Source organism: Haplochromis burtoni, unplaced genomic scaffold (assembly GCF_018398535.1).
Source record: "Haplochromis burtoni strain Fernald_Lab_line unplaced genomic scaffold, NCSU_Asbu1 Contig_12, whole genome shotgun sequence".
Classification (NCBI taxonomy): Eukaryota; Metazoa; Chordata; class Actinopteri; order Cichliformes; family Cichlidae; genus Haplochromis; species Haplochromis burtoni.
This window is the reverse complement of record NW_024582373.1, coordinates 1,570,210-1,591,611: the sequence shown is the minus strand read 5'-3', so window position 1 is coordinate 1,591,611 and position 21,402 is coordinate 1,570,210. Positions and strand designations below refer to the sequence as shown.

General features: G+C 40.9%; 4 protein-coding genes and 1 non-coding gene across 11 annotated transcripts; 4 read left to right on the top strand and 1 right to left on the bottom strand.

Moving 5' to 3' along the window:
• On the top strand, positions 1-73 carry trnaf-gaa. The gene has a single exon. It is a non-coding gene; the product is annotated as a tRNA-Phe (tRNA).
• A 539-nt stretch (positions 74-612) lies between these two features.
• Positions 613-5,525, top strand: rab7a (RAB7a, member RAS oncogene family). The gene is made up of 6 exons (XM_005915375.3): positions 613-933; positions 2,507-2,585; positions 2,770-2,896; positions 3,404-3,622; positions 3,798-3,926; positions 4,034-5,525. Exons 2-6 carry the CDS (start codon positions 2,533-2,535, stop codon positions 4,127-4,129), a joined length of 624 nt encoding a protein of 207 aa, XP_005915437.1. The 5' UTR covers positions 613-933; positions 2,507-2,532; the 3' UTR covers positions 4,130-5,525.
• On the bottom strand, positions 4,068-8,272 carry hmces (5-hydroxymethylcytosine binding, ES cell specific). Of its 2 annotated transcripts, XM_005915378.3 has the most exons (8): positions 8,049-8,272; positions 7,770-7,922; positions 7,391-7,612; positions 6,932-7,075; positions 6,626-6,820; positions 6,277-6,431; positions 6,008-6,200; positions 4,068-5,916 (listed from the first exon to the last, which is right to left on the bottom strand). In XM_005915378.3, the coding sequence occupies exons 2-8, from the start codon at positions 7,920-7,922 to the stop codon at positions 5,725-5,727; spliced, it is 1,254 nt and encodes a 417-aa protein (XP_005915440.1). In that variant the 5' UTR covers positions 8,049-8,272; the 3' UTR covers positions 4,068-5,724. The 2 variants fall into 2 exon arrangements, with proteins under 2 accessions (XP_005915440.1, XP_005915439.1); XM_005915377.3 differs by lacking the exon at positions 8,049-8,272 and having other exon boundaries at positions 7,770-7,971.
• Positions 7,528-14,758, top strand: LOC102310394 (tubulin monoglycylase TTLL3). Of its 6 annotated transcripts, none has more exons than XM_042215044.1 (14): positions 7,528-7,630; positions 8,684-8,796; positions 10,177-10,240; positions 10,332-10,503; positions 10,594-10,649; positions 10,766-10,894; positions 10,979-11,093; positions 11,762-11,866; positions 11,953-12,142; positions 12,250-12,398; positions 12,477-12,720; positions 13,362-13,621; positions 13,770-13,945; positions 14,035-14,758. In XM_042215044.1, the coding sequence occupies exons 2-14, from the start codon at positions 8,783-8,785 to the stop codon at positions 14,191-14,193; spliced, it is 1,833 nt and encodes a 610-aa protein (XP_042070978.1). In that variant the 5' UTR covers positions 7,528-7,630; positions 8,684-8,782; the 3' UTR covers positions 14,194-14,758. The 6 variants fall into 6 exon arrangements, with proteins under 6 accessions (XP_042070978.1, XP_042070973.1, XP_042070981.1 ...); XM_042215039.1 differs by lacking the exon at positions 7,528-7,630 and adding an exon at positions 8,338-8,408; XM_005915383.2 differs by lacking the exon at positions 7,528-7,630 and adding an exon at positions 8,344-8,408 and having other exon boundaries at positions 8,687-8,796; positions 10,143-10,240.
• A 122-nt stretch (positions 14,759-14,880) lies between these two features.
• On the top strand, positions 14,881-20,162 carry LOC102308639 (cytochrome b-c1 complex subunit 1, mitochondrial). The gene is made up of 13 exons (XM_005915374.3): positions 14,881-15,034; positions 15,991-16,131; positions 16,251-16,337; positions 16,461-16,590; positions 16,815-17,013; positions 17,582-17,661; positions 17,766-17,881; positions 18,031-18,174; positions 18,590-18,750; positions 18,848-18,933; positions 19,263-19,351; positions 19,486-19,561; positions 19,655-20,162. Exons 1-13 carry the CDS (start codon positions 14,972-14,974, stop codon positions 19,717-19,719), a joined length of 1,437 nt encoding a protein of 478 aa, XP_005915436.1. The 5' UTR covers positions 14,881-14,971; the 3' UTR covers positions 19,720-20,162.
• Positions 20,163-21,402: the final 1,240 nt, after the last annotated feature.

Here is a 21,402-nt window from a genome sequence, read left to right as displayed (position 1 = left end):
GCCGAAATAGCTCAGTTGGGAGAGCGTTAGACTGAAGATCTAAAGGTCCCTGGTTCGATCCCGGGTTTCGGCAGCAGATCAGGAGTGACTTTTGACTTATTGCGAATGGAGTATCACCTCAAGTTAAAACCTTTCTGCCAAGTTTCCCTATTTGTCAAGTACGTTGGATAAACTGACAATGGTTATGAAGTTTCAGCTTTTAACAAAAAAATCTTAATTAAAAAACAAACAAACAAACAATAATCATAACAATAATAATCTGATGAACTGATGGAAGATCTTTAAAAATGAGGTGACATTGGACAAAAACAACTTCAATTCTTATAAGTTATAGATTTCAACAACATATATGACATGGTTGGATGGGTAATTTTAGCTTCATAGTTATAGAAACTCCGTAACGAAATAAAATAGTGGAATTTCATAATAAGAATAAGTTTCCTTACTTTCATCATTGAAGGGTAGTCAAGGTTGTTTATTTTACTCCATATATAAAGGTCGAAGTCCTTCCATAATGTTATATATACAGTATGGGCAAACATTAGCAGCTGTGTGTCACGGTAGCGCGTGACGTCAGCGCTCATGACGGTTCTTGTTTTGGAGGAAGTGAACATAGCTCCGCTAAAAGCTAGCACGCTAGCTCGACAGGAAAAGCGAGCGTCAACGGGAACTGGACAAGAGAGCATTTTACCAAATCGTTAGACGAAGGGAGTTAAACTTCGGCACTGGCAGTATTGATTTCGATAAAAAGGGTCATTTGAGGGGCTCGTTGTCAGAAATAAATTAGCTGTCGACGCTGTGTGCGTGTTGTTTTGTTACGCCAGACATTTGGAGGAGCCGTTAGCTTGCTCGCTAGCCTGTGCGTTAGCCTTCCAGACGAAGCAAAGGAAAAGTCCACTTTTGACATCTGTTTGTTGAAGGACCACTGCCCAGGTTGGTTTGTGGTGACTTTGATTGTTTATTTTAGTGATAGCATATGATAAGAGTATAGATGTCGTTATCTAAGTTTTAAATTGGTCAATCAGGCTTGCGTAGCTAACGAAACGTTAGCAAAAAATCAGAAGTGTCACAGATGTGGTAGCTAGTCGACACTGTCCAAAAAAGAAAAGGAAAAACGCCCCAACCCCCATTGTTTTGAAATTATGTTGTATTTATTAATGACAGTGTTTTCAAGTTTCACTCTTTTGTTGCATTTACTCAATTAACTATGTAGCATTTAGTGTTTTAAATGTAATTTTTTTTCTGACTAGCTAGCCCCTTGCAAATACGTTCAAAGTCTTCACGACAGTTTTCTTCAATGCAAGTGCAACATTGTTTTACAATGTATAAAGTGAAAATAACTATAGTTAGCCGGATTTACAGTTGAGTCCTTATCGATGGATCCTACCCCTTGGTGCACCGAGGCCAGCTAAAGTACTTATTATGCTCAACATGCTTGCCAAGTCATGGTTCCGTTGGTCCTGTGTTTTAACCATGTGATCAGTCGCTGACACAGTGTCATGGGGCACAGATTATGAGAGCCGCATAGCGCTATGCTAGTTTTGCCTCGAGCCGTGGTTACTTGTTCTCATAATGGGGTGATCTGTGAAACACAGCATAATCTGTGATTAGGCTCTGTACCTTCTTTCAGTAATGTTGTCTCCAAGATAAAAAAAAAAAAAAAATCCCGATTGGACTGATAAAGCCTTTCTGTAATTGAGTTTGGACTTTGGTCACTACAGCAGTGAAAGGTAGTTATTAGTACGTAGCACACTCGGTCCAAGTCGGAAATGCTCAGTGATGTCTTGAGCAGGCACAAAGGATGAGAATATTTGACATCTGGATTTTAGTTATACACATACAAACAAACGAACTAGACTTGTGATCGGCAGGGTCTGGGATGTTTATTGCAGCTCTTGGATTTTGTGTCACCGCTTAACAGAGATTAAACAATGAGAGGAGGATGTACTACATTTGAGGGGGGGTGGAATAGAAAATGGCTGACAACTATAATACATTGTCCCATTTCCTCAAATTTAACAAACGGGAACTGTTTATTAAGACTTATGAATTAAATTGTGAAGCTAAACGGTGTGCAATACCTGCCTTGTATTTGGATAAATGCATATTTCAGAGAAGACATCATCAAAATGTATTCATACCCTTTAGGATTTTGGAGTAACTGGGCATGCTTCCATTTCTTTTGACGTTTGTTTTTATAAACCTCCAAGAATGGTTGCTTCAAAATGAAACAATGTAGTTTATTCCATTGAATGGTGTATATGAAATATATAAATAGAACAAAATGAATACTTTACAGCATAACAAAAAGAACCAAATGTCAGCTCAGATCAACGGCCTCAACATTGCATTGTTATATTTTGAGCCTCGTGGTACAGTGTAGCCGTTTTCTTTGTTTCCAAAGTGAAGAAAAGACAAGTACAGGAGCAGTTGGTGCACTTAGTCTTAGTCTCGTTTGTCTCATTTGAGCTTTTCTAGTGCTTACTTCTCTTCTCTTCTAATAAAGTTTGTTGTCTTCGCGGCTGTGGCACAATGACGTCGAGGAAGAAAGTATTACTCAAAGTCATCATCCTTGGAGACTCGGGGTAAGTGATGCTGAGCAGCTGCTTCAATGCTAAAGGGGTCTGAATAATGGCTCACTTCAAATTAGACACCAGTAGGAATAAGTAGGATTTATAAGCTTTACAAATGAGTTCATTGTGGTGATTTTGTTTCGTTTGTTTCTTCCCTTCATGTGTGTTAAATATTGTTCTGCAATTTTTGTTCTAGAGTTGGGAAGACCTCGTTGATGAATCAATATGTGAATAAGAAGTTCAGCAACCAGTACAAAGCCACAATAGGTGCTGATTTCCTGACAAAAGAAGTAATGGTGGATGACAGACTTGTCACAATGCAGGTACTGCCAAAATATGCTCACAAGAATACTGAAAAACTGAATGGAAATGTTAAGTCTTATGTACCATGGCAACTTTGTTGATAAAGCACTTTATAAACAGCTGCAGCGGACACAAAGCGCTATACACAAAAATGAATAAGTACATTGAAAACAATAAAAAAGAAGTAAAAATAGGCAACTATAAATCAGTTAAAACAACTAAGATCAATGTCTCATGCTGGGTCAAAAGCCAGGAAGTATAAATGCGTTTTAAGATGAGTTTTGAAACTGGACAATGTAGGTGACGTCTGACCTACAAAGGCTATTAAATTAGTTATACTTTTTTTTCTCATTTTTATTTCTTAAAAACTACAAAAAAAAGTGAAAAACTCAAATTAGGGGTAAAAGTTAGATGTGGTTAATTTCAACCATACAAACCAGTGTTGTTGGGTTTTTGTTTTGTTTTTGTTTTGTTTTTTTATTTCTGTTTATTTGGGGCCTGTAAGCATAAAGATTCTTGTCTCTTAGATTTGGGACACAGCAGGTCAGGAGAGGTTCCAGTCTTTAGGTGTGGCATTCTACCGTGGAGCAGACTGCTGCGTCCTGGTGTTTGACGTCACTGCACCCAACACCTTCAAGACCCTAGACAGCTGGAGGGACGAGTTCTTGATTCAGGCCAGCCCTCGAGACCCTGAAAACTTCCCCTTTGTGGTGCTGGGCAACAAGATCGACTTGGAAAACAGACAGGTGTGTTCAAATGTAACTGTGTCAGACGTGTTACATCATGTAAGTGATGCATCATCTTTTATCGAAAATGTGTGACAGGTGTTGGTAATTTGTCATACGAATGGCTTAATGAAAAACAAGAATAACTTGTGTTTTGCCAGATGTTTTTAACCTCACCATCTTCTTTGTGTTTCAGGTAACAACCAAGCGAGCACAAGCTTGGTGCCAGAGCAAGAACAACATCCCATATTTTGAAACCAGCGCCAAGGAAGCAATCAATGTGGAGCAGGCCTTCCAAACTATTGCACGCAATGCTCTTAAACAGGTAAGGTGATGTCAGCAGGAAAGCTGTTGGGCAGTTTTAGACACACAACTTCATGGAGACTGAGCTGTAGAGCTTCACACAGACTCTGTTACCTTGTTTGATTTCAGGAGACCGAGGTGGAGTTGTACAACGAGTTCCCTGAGCCAATTAAACTGGACAGAAACGAGCGAGCCAAGCCGTCAGCAGAGACCTGCAGCTGCTGAGGACTCTGAAGATCTTCAGAGGGTTGTCATGCCCTCACTACCCTGTCTTGCCTTGTCTATATATCCTCTTTCCCATGGCTCACTATGTTATTCCCTATTGCCCAACATACAAGCAGCATCCCACTTATTGAGAATACTAGTATACACAAACATGCTGCACTCACCTCCTTATGTATACAAAGTACACATTTTCTATAAAAATCTAAATTTCCTAGCCCAAAGAACACCTCGAGGGAACAATACAACATTTATTTGTATTAAGCCTATGACTTCCCAGTGTTTTCTCATACTTTTTCATGGCAGTGGTGGTATGGGCTGATCTCACTTGGAGTTCTGTGTTTATCAATGCTTTCAGTCCCAGTTTTGGTTGTAACAGTTTTTATTTGAATATGTCCAAGTGGGAAATCAAAGCATTACTTCTTTAGTTATTTGTATTTCTAATTTAATTTAAACTTTTTTTTAGTGGTTTTCTTACTTTCACAGCCCACTGCTGCTGCATGAATAGTAGAAACACTGCTCCCCCTTCTTACTCATTTGTGTTGTGGCTTATGTTAGTTTCACTCTGAAACACTTGTTAATGTGGTTTCACTTGAACTCATAAAAATCTTTAAAAAACATAATTCTGACACTTAAACAGGGATACTGTGTAAAAGTGTAGATGATATCATCATACTGCCTGCTGATTCTTAGTAATTGGTATAGAATTGGAAATGCAGATCGATAACAAGTCCATTAGACAAGTGTGTACAGATTCTTTTTTTCTTTTTTGCTTTCATCTTCGGTAACTGAAAACTTACTGAAACATCTCATTTTGGAGCCACAATAAACACAATTGTAGCTCAGGTTGAGAACATTGTGTGAATACAGACTCAGTTCCTGCGTCCAAGTGCTGTTCCTCTGCTGGGGAAATGAAGGTTGTAAAATTCCAGATAGAACATTTGACATGAACCAAATCAAGACAGCATGTCAGTCTACCAGATAGTCCTAGAGGAGAGATTTTTCTCGAGTACAAATTGTCATTCATAACCCAGTACTATTAGCTAGTACATTTCTTTTTATTGTCAACTGTTGCAACTTTGTATATTTGCAGACCTCTCAATCATTGTGTGGGGAAAACATAAAGTTGTGTTGTAAATCTCCATATCTGACTCTGCCAGATGCTCGTGTTGGCATACGATTCAAGTGCTTGACATTTCTTTTAACTGATCAGATCTTTAACTGTCTGTTCGTATTATTTTAAAACTTTGAAACAAGATGACATACATACTGTAACTCTGAAGGACAAATGTGGGGGGGAGAGTGTTGGAATTCATCATTATTATATTATTAATATGATAATGCATAGCATTTACATTGTTTCAAGTAATAAGGGTAATAAAAAACAACCTTGAATAAAGCATTATTGTGTCTGACATTTATTGATGAACTCTTAAATTGTTGTAGAACAATGAATTGCATTTAAAGTATTCATAAGTACAAGTTAAAACATTTTCTTAAAAGTTAAAACTTTTTCTTATACAATTGTACAGCAGCAGAGTACAATAAGTAAGGCATGAATGGTCTTTCAAACACTGTCGAGTTTTCAGTTCATGTATTTACTTTGTTCTTGGTTTCTTGTTGGTTCCCTGAAGCCACTGCTGAAGTCCTCCTGCAGACTTGCGCTGATTCAGTGGCTTGCTTTCTTGCTCTTTTTTACTTTCACTTGTGTGGGACTCCTTCCTCTTTGAAGGTGAACTGCTCGACAGCCAGCTTGCCATCATCTTACTGCTTGCTGTGGACTTGGGTTCCTACGAGTGAAAGAGTCAAATTTCTCAGCTGTAACCGCTCTTGTTAGTACAAAATGGCTAAAATTCCCAACCACATCATTATATCTGATACCTTTTTGCTGTTGAGATCCACTGGTTGGAGGCATTCTGGAGAGTTGTTGCGCGTGTTGTTGACAAACGAAGAGACGGGGTGAAAAGTCAAAATATTTTTTGACTGGAGCAGTTTGAGAGCTTCTAGAGACTTCACCTCGCCAAAATCCAGCCATTGCCTAACCTCTTCCTCCCCATCAAGGATCGCTGGCATCCTAAAAAGCAGTCACAATGATTTATGATTTTACACAGCACGAATTAAGAGCATGTTTCCTGGTCTGGGATTCTTACCTATCATGGATGCTTTGCAGATTTGGGGAAGCATTCACAGTTATTACACTATATGAGTAAAGGGGTTCTCCACCTCCAGGTGGTGTCCAGCAGTCAAACACTCCTGCCATAGTTAGCAACCTCCATCCTGTCCACTCACCTGCAGCTTCTCCTCCCTGTTAAATACAGAGTATAATGGGGATTTCAACAATGCAACAGAAACACCTGGTGGACACATGCACATTTTTATCTTGGCTCATCTCCCACACAGGAAACTTAATATCCGCCTAAGCTGCATTCTCTCTACTTTTGAAGTAGATGAAAAAAATGTTTGTGGAGCTTATATTGCAACAGAAAACCCAAAGCAAACCTTCATCAAACCAGAGGAGGTTTTGGCTGGAGGGCGCACTGACTCAGAGTCTGAGTTCTTTCTTTCCTCCTGGCTGGGTCCTGACTGAGTCTGAGGGAAGTAGATGAAGAAAGGCTGCTTGCCTTTTTCAACCTTTTGCCACTCATAGAAACCATCAGCTAGAATGACACAGCGCTGTCCTTTCAACATAGGGTCCTACAGGGAGATGGTAAAATGGTTAAGACACTCCTATGTAACAAAAACCGACAAGTAAAGCAACACGTGATGCACAGGAAATGTAACATCGCTTGCTACTAGGTAAAGCACCTTGTAGGACTTCTTCTGCAATATATTCTCACTGCGGCAATTGCTGGTACTGTATTGCATCTTGCTGGGGTCACTCTCCTTAAACCATGAGGGTACCAGACCCCACCGCATTGAGGCCAACACACACTTATCCACAGGAGCATCCTGAAGACAAAAGACGGACACAATATTCAATGCAAAAAACCCAGAAGGACAGAATATGTTTTTGAAGCCTGTAATATTTAATACATAGTCGGTCAACAGACACAAGAAATACATTAGCAAATGTTAACATCACGTTTTTAATTTCTATAACTGTAATAAAATATATAAGGTTTTATTACGAGGTTAGACAGTGACTGACTTCACCCCACTTCACTTAAAAACGTCACATCTTCCACCTTCCTCGGGCGCTTCCCCAATATAAGTTAAGCTATAACAAACAGTTGACATGTTAGCTTCTGTATACGTTATAATTACCTTGTCAAAATGCCTCTGTGACAGCAGGACGGGACTCATGGACTGCGGGTTCTTATTGTAGGAGGGTCGATAGTTGTCCGCGTCTCCATCCCTCCAGCGGGGCTGTCTCCTCTGCCCCCTTCGGTTTCTGTAAGAGCAGGCTCGTTTCAGCTCGTCAGGAGCAAGGGTGCATGCTGTTCTTCCACACATTTTAAATGAGACGAAGCAGAACTTTTCCAACACCTGAGAACGACATTAAAGGTATCGTGTTAGCATGTTAGCCTGACTTTTTATCGACCAAAACATAGCTCTAGAGCCGCTGACACTATTTAGGACTACTTGCCCCACCACTTTCCCAATGTTGTGGTATATTTGACGTGCATGAAAAAGCTGTACTTACTGTATCTGAGCCACTCTTAACCTCTGAGTTTGTGTCTGAGGTGAGGTTTAGAGTTCGGTGTATTTTTGAATATAGGGCGGGTATTTGCCTGGGCAAGAGCCGTGAAGGGGGCGCGGATTTACACGCCGTGACGTACACCGGCTCTGCTTCCATCTAGCCAGAGCCAAGATGGCGGCCGTACGGAGAATATTTTATAAGAATAAAATAAAAAATAAAATAATTATTCAAATATTATATTATATTATATGATAGCTACAATGTTTAATTATAAATAAGTACCTAGCTCTTCTTTGTGCCACCAAAAAGTACCAATACAACTGTGCAATTAAGACCACTGAAATTATTTATGACAGTGCAACAGGTAAAATGTAAAAATTAATAATAACAAAGAATGAAAATGAAGAATTAAACATATATTGCATTCCATAAAATAATATTTGGCATAAACGTAAAATGTTAAGCGATTTCCATCAACACACTAACCAAGCGGAGTAGCTAATGTTAACGCCTAAATATTGCTCACATGGCAAATAGATAAAGACGGAAATGTTAGCGGCTTTCCACGAGTTGCCAAGGCAACAGTAAACAGGTAACGGTTCAGGCTCAGCATGCGCTCCTGACACCTGTGGGTCTCAGCAGGTGAGAGGAGAAACGCGATGGTGACATGTTTTATTAGAGCAGCTTATGAGTTTACTGTGGTTAGCTACGCTGCAATGACAAGACAATCTTGTTAGTGTCTAGACTGATGTGTGTAAATCTTTGGCTCCACTTCTGGCCTTCCGTTCAAAAGGTAACTGAAGGACATATCACACCCTGCAGGGGCATTAGACAACCTGACAGGTGTATCAGGTGTATCAAATTAATTGCCCACCCCTGCATTAAACCGTGTCCCCGTTTTGTGTGTAACTATGAAGCAGAGCACAATGATCCTCCTGAGGAATGAGAGCTGATGTCAGTATGGAGTCTCATCGGTCCATCCACATGGACCAGACCACAGCTGGACACTGTGCTCCATGCCCAGAGAGCGGTGAGAGATACAAAACTATAAAAGCAAATGCTGCCTCTGTCTGAACTTTCCAAGGAGCAGGCAAATGCAACTGGAAATCACTGGGTTGTATTTTCTTTCTGGCTCCATCAATATCAACTAATGCTCCCCAGTTGATTCCCAGGTTTTGTGCCAGTAATCCTACATTTATTTAAATTTTATTACCCCATTTTATTGTTAAATGTACAGATTATAACTTTAATAGAGGAAAGTCTTTCAGAGGAAGCCATTATTGTTGAACTGAAACATGAACAGTATGTTTTCACACCTCAAGACAACTTGGCCTCTTTCTTCACAGACATGGCTTGTAGATCACAAATGCAGAATTAATCATGAGGTCACACTCAGGACAGGTGGCTAAGTGTTTGAATGCCAAAACTATGCATTAAAGTTTCATGAGCTTGTTCCTTGGTCTTCACTTAAGATGCTAAGCCTTTAGCCTCTGGTATTACTACCCTAGTCTTTGTTATGCTGTACCTATCATGTGCCAACAAGACTTGTGTTTAGTGTCCTTTATGCATTGGGGTCCCCCCCACCCCACCCTCCCCTCCCCCAGCTTGCATGATAGTTTAATAGTTGATATGATAGTTGCATGGGATACTCTTTGTGTTACACGGGGGAATCAGAGGCTTGTTCGAGATGGAGAATGCTGGGATACAGAAAGACGACCAAGAGGAAGCCAAAAGCAACCTGCAAACAAGTAGATTCACTCTGCATCTCAGAAATCAGCTTAGTAAATCATTTTCCCAAAGTTGGGAAAATCAATGCTACATCAGTTAAAATGAAGATTTAAAACAAAAAATTAACAAATAGCTTAAATAAGTAAATGGCATGTAGCTCAGTAAAATGCAATGTGCCCAAACAAATATCTTGATATGGTAAAACCTAGGCTAAAATCAAAACAAAGGAAAAGAAGTACATGTTTACATAACTGAGCAATATGAGCAGCACGTTGGTGTGAAGGTCCTGGGGGGATTTCTACATGTAAGGTACATGTTCTCCCTGTGTCTGCATGGGTTCTCCAACTTCCTCAGGCAACCATTAGGTCAGCTGGAGATTCTAAATTGGCTCTTAGTGTTGTAATTTCTTTAAACATTTATTCATATATATTTAATGTTACATATTTTTTGCATAGTGTTATTGTTTTTAGGTTGTGGTTCATCTATTTAGCCCTCTGGTCGACTCTGCTGCTGTAACAATAGTAATTCCCCACCTCTGGGACTAATAAAGGTTATCTTATATTAGGATTATTGTCCAGCCAATAAATGCAGTCAATATATTCTTTTCAATGACTGGAATGTGATTGTTTATATGGTTGTGCATGCTAGCTACCCATTCTGAGGTCTGCCGCAATTTTGTCAGCCTGCCTGCTCTTGACCTGGATAGACTGAGAGAAGCCAGGGTTGTCGTAGACAAAGCTGTCAAGGTAAGCCTGCACTCCTGAATGTGTTCAAATCGTTCATGTGTTTTCAGGATTGCGAAGCCATTGTTTGTTTGTCTGCTCTCTGTCCTCTCAGATGCATAAGGTGTTCTCGATCCAGGGCAGGTATCCTGTTATCAGGGAAGGGCTGAGGGCTAGAGGCTGGGTTGAGCGGTGTATGGTCTACTCTAAGCGCCGAGTGCGTCGCCATCAGAGCAGTAGAAACAGAACCGACTCGAATTATGCTATGTGTAGTGATAGAGATGATGGTGAGCTAGAAGCGTGGCTGACTCAGAAGACTAATCGTGGGTATCTCTGCACACACCATCATTTTATCAACATTTGGTTCTTCTTTTCAGACAACTCAAATGATGCTGAAAAAGAAAAAGATGCTGACAGACTTCACAATGTCATGGTAAGACCAGCTTTTCATGTTGAGGAAGTATACATTGTTAACCTTGGTTAAACTGATTAAAATTACAGCCAATCCCAGATTCAGATCTCATCTCTTTCCTCTGCTCATTTCTGTAGTCTCGCCTGGTGTGGAATGAAATGGTTTACTTCTACTGGACAAACCGCAGAAAGGCCATCAACACAAAAAACCTGCATAAGGAACAGATAACTAATCATTTTTCAAAGGCAGGCAACTTGACCACCAAGGTACATTTATTTGCAGTTGTTATTTCAGACAACCTTAGGATCCAACTCTGTGCCCCCCATCATTACTTCTCTTTCCCGTTACAGACAGGCTTGTGTTTGAATCTGAGGAAACTACATTGGTTTGATTCGGCTGACCCAGACACCTTCTTCCCCCGCTGTTACAGACTAGCAGCACTAGATGAGAGGCATGCCTTCATTGGTTAGATCTCCTTTTATGTCTTTTCAAGCTTGACCTCTTGTACTGTACCTCTTTGTAATGTTTTTTTTATCTTTTCAGTTTTTATTTCTGCTTTACTCATCTCTTGTCATGGTGCTGGGTCGGTGACCCACCGTTTTGTGTTTATTAATATTATCATTATTATTATTGATTATATATTCTAGTTGAGAGGTTTTCTTCCCATGCCTCCTTGTGTGTCTGGTTATGTGTCGGTGTGCTCTCTCTTCATGTCCCTGAGTCAGTGTCTGCAGTTCTTTCGATGGTTCCAGTTTTACTTTGAAGGTCTGTGTCTCGTCTTGTTAATTAGGATCAGCTGTGCCTCCCTTGGGTTTGCCATTTTGTGTTCCTCTGTGTGTATATTTATAGTGTGGGGTTGCCTTTGCTGGTTGCTGGTCCGTCCGTTAGTTGGTGTTCTCTGCATCTCTCTCTGCTTCTCATCCCGTGTTTCTCCCTGCATGTTATCGTTTCAGGTTTGTTTATTAGTTGCCCCAGTTTAGGTTATGTCTTAGTTCTGTCCTCGCTTTTGTTTGCTTTCACCTTCTGTAAATAAAGCTCACTCGCATCTCAGCCAGTGCCTGCATCTTGGGTCCTTTTCTCACAACGCCACACGGCTTGCCCCGCACACCATGACATCTCTGATCTCTGTGCAGATGACTACAGGAGGACTGCGTGCACCAGTCTTCTGAAGTACATTGTGGAGAAGGACCAATATGTTCAGGGAGAGAGAATAAGTCACACCATACAAGCTGTTAAGGGTATGACCTTTTCTCACATAAGTATATATTACTCTGTTCAGAGAAAAAAAGAGAGAGCGGTCGGTGTTTTTTGTTCTTTCCTTCAGGTAAGAAGAAACAAAGCAAACGGCAGTCTAGCCCAGTGAATATTTCCCAAACGATCAGCAAGGCACTCAAAGTTTGCGAGGACTTTCTGCAGAGTCTGGAGCACAGTGACATAGACACTAACTTGGAAACACAGCAAACACCCGCACAGGAGTGGGCAGAGTTTTTAGACAGTTACTATCTAGTTGTGCAGTGAGTATGCATCACCATGTGCGTGTTAGAGAATTATCCAGAGGCTTTAGCAGACCAACATGCTCTTCTCAGTCAAGTACAACTCTGTTGTGTGCTTCCTTGCTCAGTGGTGGAGCAGAGATTGATAGCAGTGATTATTTAGTGATCCACTGCAAGGCTATGCTGCAGAGGATGAAGATAGTCAATCCCCAGCTGGAGATAGAAGGCATCCATAACATCTGGATCATCAAACCTGGAGCAAAGTCCAGAGGCAGAGGTGAGAGGCCACGCACAATCAGGCCTTTCCCAGATTGTCTGACAAAGTCATGGTTGATCTGTTTTACTTTCTTTCTAGGGATCAAATGTGCTAATCGTCTTGACCAGATCCTCGACCTGGTGAAGGGTGATCCAAAACTTATCAAGGAAAACAAATGGGTGGTACAGAAGTACCTGGAGCGCCCCTTCCTTATCCATGACACCAAGTTTGATGTGCGCCAGTGGTTTCTGGTCACCGACTGGAATCCTCTGACCGTGTGGTTCTACAAAAAGTGCTACTTACGCTTTTCCACACAGCCTTACACGCTAGATTCAATGGACAGGTGAGATGAATAACATAAGAGGTGAAAATGAGAGGAAGGGGCAGACATGAAACCAGTTTGACATTAAAATAGAAAAACAGGAAGTGAAAGGCCGCACAGGGGCAACATTATTTTGCATGCCATTTTTGGCGGGAAATTAGATTTTCCATCTGTGCATCATTTGAATAGTTGTTAACTTTCTCCTCTGGGTATAGTCAAATTCTAACATCTGCCTCCGCATACTTCAAACAAAGCCACAGTGCACAGTCTGTAAGTGCTTCCATTGAGCTGAGGGGGAGGAAATGTGGGAATCCTCGGAATTTGTGTATTAGAAATATATGAAGAAATTATATGAGTTTTGTCAGGAGGGATTAAGCTGTTGCAAACTTCAAAGAGTTCCAACTAGGTTGCAACTCATGTGGGATTTGGTTAACTATATTTACCGGCCAATTTGTTAGGTCCACTTGTTTGACTTCTCATTAATGCAAATATGCAATCAGTCAATCACATGGCAGCAACTCAGTGTACTTAGACATGTAGACATAGTCAAAATGAACTGCTGATATACAAGCATGTCCTGAGTTTGTGTCTCCTGTAACACTCTTCTATATCCTAGCCTAACAAACTCTGTCCAATAACAGTTTTGTCTTTTATTTTTTAAGCTCCGTGCACTTGTGTAATAACTCCATTCAGAAGAGCTTGAGGCCCTTGCTACAGCGGCACAGAAGCATTCCAGTAGACAATATGTGGTCGGTTGACCAGTTCAAGACATTTCTGTGCACCAAGGACCGGGAAGCTCAGTGGGATACTGTAGTCGTCCCAGGAATGAAGAGAGCTCTCATCTATGCGTTACAGACAGCACAGGATCTGATAGAATCACGCAAAAACACATTTGAGCTCTATGGTGCTGATTTCATGCTAGGTACAATGGGCCCGCCATACATGACACACTGTATTTCACATTACACTCTCTGCATTCATTTCATTTAAATAACATTTAAATATTTTTACTGTTATAAGAACAGAATAATTATCAACAACTAACATGTTATAACATGTTCATTTTTCAGATCGTGACTTGCATCCGTGGTTATTAGAAATCAATTCTAGTCCCACCATGGCTCCATCAACCCCTGTGACAGCCCATCTCTGTGCTGCAGTGCAGGAGGACACTTTACGAGTTGTTCTGGATCGGAGAGTTAAGCGCACAGCAAACACAGGAGACTTCCAGCTCATATATAAAAAGGTCAGGAACAGCTTTCCCTTCGTTATGCTTTATGTATATTTAAATGGAGACAATGATGGAGTACTTCAGATGTCATTTTTCATCTTTAGGCAGCTGTGAAAGTTCCTCAGTATGTCCCTCAACACCTGCGTGTTGAGGGATTCAGAGTTAAATGCCCCAACTCGCTTCCTCCCCTGAAGTCCTCCAGCTGTGCAGTGCCAAAACACCGTTCCCCATCAAAGACAAGAGTCCCTCAGCAGAAAAAGTAAAGTCTCTTCCTAAGATACCATTAAAGGATGTAGCTCAAAAACACCAACTGTGGGTTTCTGCCACCTCCTCGTCTTCTTTCTCTCACCCTATGATGGTAACTCAACAATGTCTGACAACAGAAGAGATGTGTAACATCTAATAAGATAACATTGTGGAAACTAGATAAACGATTTCATTTTAGTGGTGATTTTGCATTAATTACAGTTTTATATATAGAAAGCCCAAAATAATCATGAAAAGGTCAGAAAAGAAGTATGAGGGGTTAAAATATACCAACAGCGATCAGGAGGAGATAGACTGAAAGAACTGGGATCGCTTTTGTGAAAAACTGAGATCACTACACTCTCACCGGAAATCTCTTTCTAACAGAGATGGAGTAAAATGCAAAAAGCTAATGAGGCTTAGTATTATTTAATATCGCTGACATTGAGACTCGCTAATGAATTCCTCAAACAGAAGATAAACAGAATGGAGAAGCTGTCAGTAACGACAGTGAACAGGTGGCGGCGATCATGCACAGCTCAACGGTACTGTAAGGGAAGTCCACGCGAAGAAGACACATGAGCGCGCCTAGGTTGTACTAGATTGGATCAGCGGGGAACTCTATTGTGTTGTGATTGGCTGCTTTCCTTCGGCTAACGAAGTCTAAACCAATAATAGCAGAGGTGCTGGCGCCTGCATCACACTGTAAGAACCAATCACGGCGTCGTCCCTTCGACAGATCCAATCTAGCACCAACCGAACAGCCGAGACTGCCTTCTGTAACCGTACGAAGAAATGGCTGCGTCCGTATGCCGAGTGGGGAGCACTGTGGGTCGAGCCCTTGCCAAAACCCACAGAGTAAGTATCTCTTTAAAGGTCGGACAGAATACTTTGTTTAAAAAATGTGGAATATATTGGCGGAATGTTCCGCAACACTAAAAGTGTTCTGGTACGTGCTAGCCAGGAAGCTAGCTAGCTGTGCTATCCGCTGTACAGCTATGGAGAGTCTGTAACCGGTTAGCATTAGTTAGCTATCACTGAGTGCAAGGTCAATCGGCTTATGAATCAATACATATTATAACAGCTACCTAAAGCACTTTGTCCACTTCATTAAAGATCTTTCAAGGAGTCTTGTTGTGGTTTTACTTAAATTTGGTCATTAACGAGGTAACATTTGCTATTTGTCCTCACTTGCCCTCAAAGACAAGTGAGGCTAGCACCGATAGTGTAGCGACTTTGGAAAGACCCATGACTACTGTTGTTGATGCGGCTGAAGAGCTGGATAAGAACTAATACGTCAACTCGAAAATAACATGAAAACGTCGTAATAACACCCAGGTTGGATTATACTTGTAGCATAAATTCAAGATTTTACCAGATGTTGTAATAACAGTACAGTTCTGTTTACTAGTGACAGCCCCTGGCATGTCATTACAGCTGTACCGTCTTAAAAAGACACTGCTCTAGAGGGATTTGGGGTTAGCCTTTCGTTTTTTGATCACTCATTCTGCAGGTAATAAAGATTGTGCTAATGAACTGATACTTATTACCTATTAGCGCATACAAAGTCAGAAAAAACATGCTTTCCTCCCAGGTAATCAGTTGTAAACACAGAACAAAATGGATCATTTTAATTAAAAGCCACCGCTAGCAGGAGAGTCCTTTTGAACTTGCAGATAGATCATTGGGATGGTACACCAAATGTTCTTATATTGGGATGTTATGTAGTATAATAAAATATAAGTGGTTCTCCAGAGTCTTTATTGTTGTTTTGTTATTATTGTTTTAATGTTTTGCATCTGTAACTTTTCCAGCCCATCCTGCTGTCCTTGAGGCGTGGACAGGCCTCAGTAAGCTATGCCCAGAGTCTGTTAGGAGCCCCTGAAACCCGTCTTACTACACTGGACAATGGTTTGAGGGTTGCGTCTGAGGAGACTGGACATGCTACATGCACTGTAAGAACACGTCATAAATAATGCTATAAGTTGGAGTTGTTTAAGCACACGATAGACACTTTTACTCATGTAAACCTTAGCATATTTATTCAGCACATGCCATCTCTTCTTTGTCACAGGTTGGACTGTGGATCGGTGCAGGCAGTCGCTACGAGAGTGAGAAGAATAATGGAGCAGGCTTTTTCCTGGAGCACATGGCTTTCAAGGTAAACTTCATGACCTTTGCTATCCTACAGGGCTATTTGTTAAAGTAGAATTTATATATCCAACATGACAGAGGTTGCAATTACATCCCCCCCTTCAGTAAATGTGTTTTGTCTTCTCTGCAGGGAACCAAGAAGCACCCACAAACAGCCCTTGAGCAGCAGGTGGAGTCTATGGGTGCTCACTTGAGCGCCTACACCTCCCGGGAGCACACTGCATACTATATGAAGACCCTGACCAAAGACCTGCCTAAAGGTGAGAGGCAAAAAAAACCACACAGATTCTTCTCTAGTTTTAATAATACAGTGATCGCCAAGACATCACAGTGAGATAAACTATTTAATGAGAATATAACAATAAATCAGTCATTTATACTTGGTTCTCTACTATGAAGGGAAGAAATTCCAACTTTCATTGTTTCTTAGCACAAAGTATGTGCATTTCTCCTCTTAGTTGTGAACAACATCTGTGTTTTCCAGCTGTTGAGCTGCTGTCAGAAGTCGTGCAGAGCTGTTCCCTTAACGAGGCTGAAATCGAGCAGCAGCGGAGTGTGGTCCTGCGTGAGTTGGAGGAAGTTGAGAGCAACCTGCAGGAAGTTTGCCTGGACCTGCTGCATGCCACAGCCTTCCAGGGGACTGCTCTGGGACACAGTGTGCTGGGCCCATCCAGCAGTGCCAGGTGGGAGGAGCTGCCTGCTCATGAATATCTCTAGATTATTATTATTATGTCTTAGAACAGCTGTCAGGGGAAAGACCACTCGGGCTATTCGAGTTGGCTCAGTATAGCTTGACTTAGATTTTAGGGTTTTCCATTTAGGTGGTACTACCTGATACCAGGTACTATTTTTACTACCTACTTGGCTTATGTTCCAAGTGATCTTAGGCGAGCTGAAAATGTGACATCATCAGACTGTTTGCCACCGACTTGCTAGTCAGTGGTGTCACTCGATGATTCCCGAAACCTTCACGAAAATCAAAATTGCCATTTTTGAAACCCAGCAGTGAGGGAAATATGCTTATATTGTACTTTTTTTTTTTTTTTTGGAGCTACTAAATTGTCACCTATCTGTTTGCTATCGCAATTTTTATACTGCATATAAATTTATACTGGTATTATTGCAGACAATATGATATGGCACAGCTCTAATGATAGTTGTTATAATTCTTTAACTAACACAGCAAAAAAAATCACACAATTTGCACCTTTATGTAAAAAAAATGACTAATCTTTTATACAATGCTCACAGGAATCTGACCCGCCAGGATTTAGTGGATTACATCAACAGCCACTATAAAGCTCCTCGCATGGTGCTCGCTGCTGCTGGAGGTAGGTGTTCTTCCTCTTACGCTGTTAGGACGCATTATGGTGCATTGTAATGCTCTACATTTCCTTGAAAGCCTTGATGCTTATCTGGTGCGTTTCCTCTACAGGTGTGAGCCACGACGAGCTGGTTGGTTTGGCCAAGTCTCACTTCAGTGGAGTGTCTTTTGAGTACGAGGGAGATGCTGTTCCCGTGTTGTCACCCTGCCGGTTTACTGGCAGTGAGGTGAGATGTGTTAATTAAAAAAACAAATAAAAACTGCATGTTAATTTTTTTCTTCAGTATTTGTGTTTATAAAGATTTCAAAAACCTGGTTCTTGTTTAGACGTGGTGACATTCAAAATTATGCTAAATGGTCTTCTTCCTCTCCTCAGGTCCGTATGCGTGACGATGCTTTCCCCTTGGCACACATTGCCATCGCCGTGGAGGGTGCTAGTGCTGCTAGTCCAGACATCGTGCCTCTTATGGTGGCCAACGCCATCATCGGCAGCTATGACCTTACCTACGGTGGTGGAAAGGTTGGAAATGTTATTTATTTTTTAAAATGTACTGTGTAGAACAGACGGCAACGATGAAAGTGTAACTGTAGTATTGAAATGTCCACAGACATGACATCATTATGTTGGTTCTTTATCTTTTAAGCTTTATTTGTTCTCAGGTAAAAGTGTTGCTGCCACAGTGTATAGTATATCAGATTTGAGATTTAAACTCAGAAAGGAGGATCTTGCTGAGATGAACAAGTCTTTATGTCTGACAAGAAAGTGATTAAAATGTAAACAAAAAAAGAGTCCTTTTTTTAGTAATACTGTAATTATATTGTGAGTGTCAGCTATTGAATACACAAATCAGTTCAACTAGAAAAACTTGACTCTTGGTTTCTTCTTTAGTTATGAAGAAATATAATAACATATTCCTTTTTCTTCTCTTTTTCAGCACCTGAGCAGCCGCCTGGCTCGCCTGGCGGTGGAGGATAACCTCTGTCACAGCTTCCAGGCCTTCCACTCCTCTTACAGCGACACTGGCCTGCTGGGCATTTACTTTGTGGCCGATAAGAACAACATCGACGACATGATGCACTGGTCACAGAATGCCTGGTCAGTAATGGTTCACGGACAGAGAGATGCAACGGGAACATTAGAGTCTGTGGTTTGTTGCTAAAGGTTTAATTCCTTCATATTTTGCTCCCTGCAGGATGAATCTGTGCACCACAGTGACAGAGAGTGATGTCGCCAGAGGCAGGAATGCTCTGAAGGCTAGCCTGGTTGGACAGCTCAATGGTACGTAATATCTGTAATGGATTATACACGTGCATATAGTTTTTGCACACCGTTGAAAACCTGGAATTTTTAGATCTTTTTCATGAGCTCCTTTCAAAAAAGTAAAGTCCTAAAATGTTTTTGAGCTGAACATGTTCACTATTAAGCAGCAGATTGAATTTGAGAGCAATGACACTACCTGATGATACTGTGTGCACTGCATCCCTGAAAGTCTCACACAGTACAGTATGTTTTAATCACAGAAAAAAAGAATGAAAACGTTCTCTTTTTATGAACTCGGACACATCACTCTCATGAATTATAAGTTGACACTCCTGTTTGCCTTCTAGGAACAACACCAATCTGTGATGACATTGGCAGACACATTTTGAACTACGGCCGGCGTATTCCTATAGCAGAGTGGGATGCTCGGATTGATGTAAGTTTACTCTAAAGGACAAAAAGATCACGATGTTCTGTGTCTTCACAGCATCATACAGTACCTTCTCAGATTTGGCTTAGTCCTATAGTCTCTCCCGGATGAGCGTTTTAACTCTAAATCTTTCCTTTCAGGCTGTGACCCCCAAGATGGTGCGTGACATCTGCTGCAAATACATTTACGATAAGTGTCCTGCTGTGGCTGCTGTCGGTGAGTTTTGCTGTACTTTTAGTCTCTTCACAGCAAGGATGCAGCTCATGCTGCAACTATTTTCTGTAACCTGTCCCTCCTTCTCTTCACCAGGCCCCATTGAGCAGTTACCGGACTACAACAGAATGCGCAGTGCCATGTACTGGCTGAGGTTCTAAGATGATTAGTTATGTGTCTCTTCTTCCTCACCCTTACTTCACCTTCCTCCCCTTATCTCTGCGAGAGTAAACAGTGGATTGTCCACATGTTGGTGTGTCAGCAAAGGCAGCCATCCAACCTCTGCTTCCCGTTTTTGTCCAACCAGCTCATTAACAGTAGCCATCAGGGGGCAGCCAATCTGCATATTTTGTCTTTAAATTGCGTTCTGGTTACATATTGATTGTACTGCACAGGTACTGCTCACCTTATACTGATTTATAAAGGGAACAGAGGGCTGACTTGAACATTGAATAATTATCAGTGTGACATAATATGGTCAGTACTGAATATCACCAGATGGAGCAAGAGTATATTTATAATTTCTGTAACATTTGTTTCTGTCCACTATTGTACATAACAGAAGCTCTCATTCCAACAAAAATTAAAAAAAAAAACTGTAAAATATTTGTCTTGTGTCCCTTTGTTAGTCATACAAAAGGATTTCTTAATGATTAAATTATGTAAATACAGAAATGTTGAATATGAATGTAAGCAGTACGCGTGTGCACAATATAAGCAAAGAGCTAACCTGGTCTTACTGTGAGTCGCATTCACACCTCACAATGTTTTTAAAACATAGGTTTGTAATATCAGACCACTAAGGAAAAAGTACTTTTTAAACACAGCAAGGGCTTTTCAACATAACATTTCTAAACACGGTAGTTTCCTTTAGAAAGCATCAATTGTGTTTCCACATAAGATTTTTCAGCAGAAGGAAAAACTTTAATTGAGCCAAAGCACAAACCACTGCTGTGCAATGATGCACTTTAACTTTGCGATACTTGAAACTTATAAAATCAGGTTAAAGCTGAGGGTTATCTTCCAATTTACACACAGTATAAAAACAAAGAGTGCGCCACAGAACAAGACTAGGACTGCACAGGAATGGATTGTGATGTTAGCAAGAGAAAACTATTCGTGCAGAAGAGACACCTTGAAGTCAGACTGAAGCATACTAAGGACAAGAACAGATGAGATGAAGCTACAGCTTTTTGACCATAAAGATGCTGCTCATGTTTGGAGAAAAAAGGAGCGGCTACAACCCAAAGAACACCGTCCCCACAGTGAAACACAGGAGTTGGGAGTATTATGCTGTGGATGTGGAGAAAGAAGAATATGTGAAGATTTTGAAGAAAATATCAAGCTGTAAGCAACAAAACTAGTCTGGTCAGTGCTTTGTTTTCCAACATAATAACGACCCAAAACATGCTCCTGAAGAAGACCAAAGTGAAAGTTATTGACTGACCTCATTTGAATCCCATTGAAAATCTGTGAGGTGAACAGAAGAGCAAAGTCTGAGAAGACCATCAAATCTAGAGCAGCTTGACAGATTGGCTAAAGAAGAATGAGCTGAGATTACTCAGGAGGCATGTTTGAGACTTGTTGAAATTCACAACAAATGACTGCAAGCTTTAATCCATCAAAAAGGATTCACAATTATCAATTAGCATTGGGTGGCCCAATAATTTTGCCCCTGGCAGATTTTGTAAAGTAAAATAATGTAAGCATTCAAAATAAAACTAGTTTGTTTGGAAGAGCTGTGTGGGGGCTAATATTTCTGTCTGGAGGTTCTTGGACGTTTAAAGCACTGATGATGTGGTTACTAGACTACCTTCACTTTTAAATCTAAAGTTTTTGCTGGA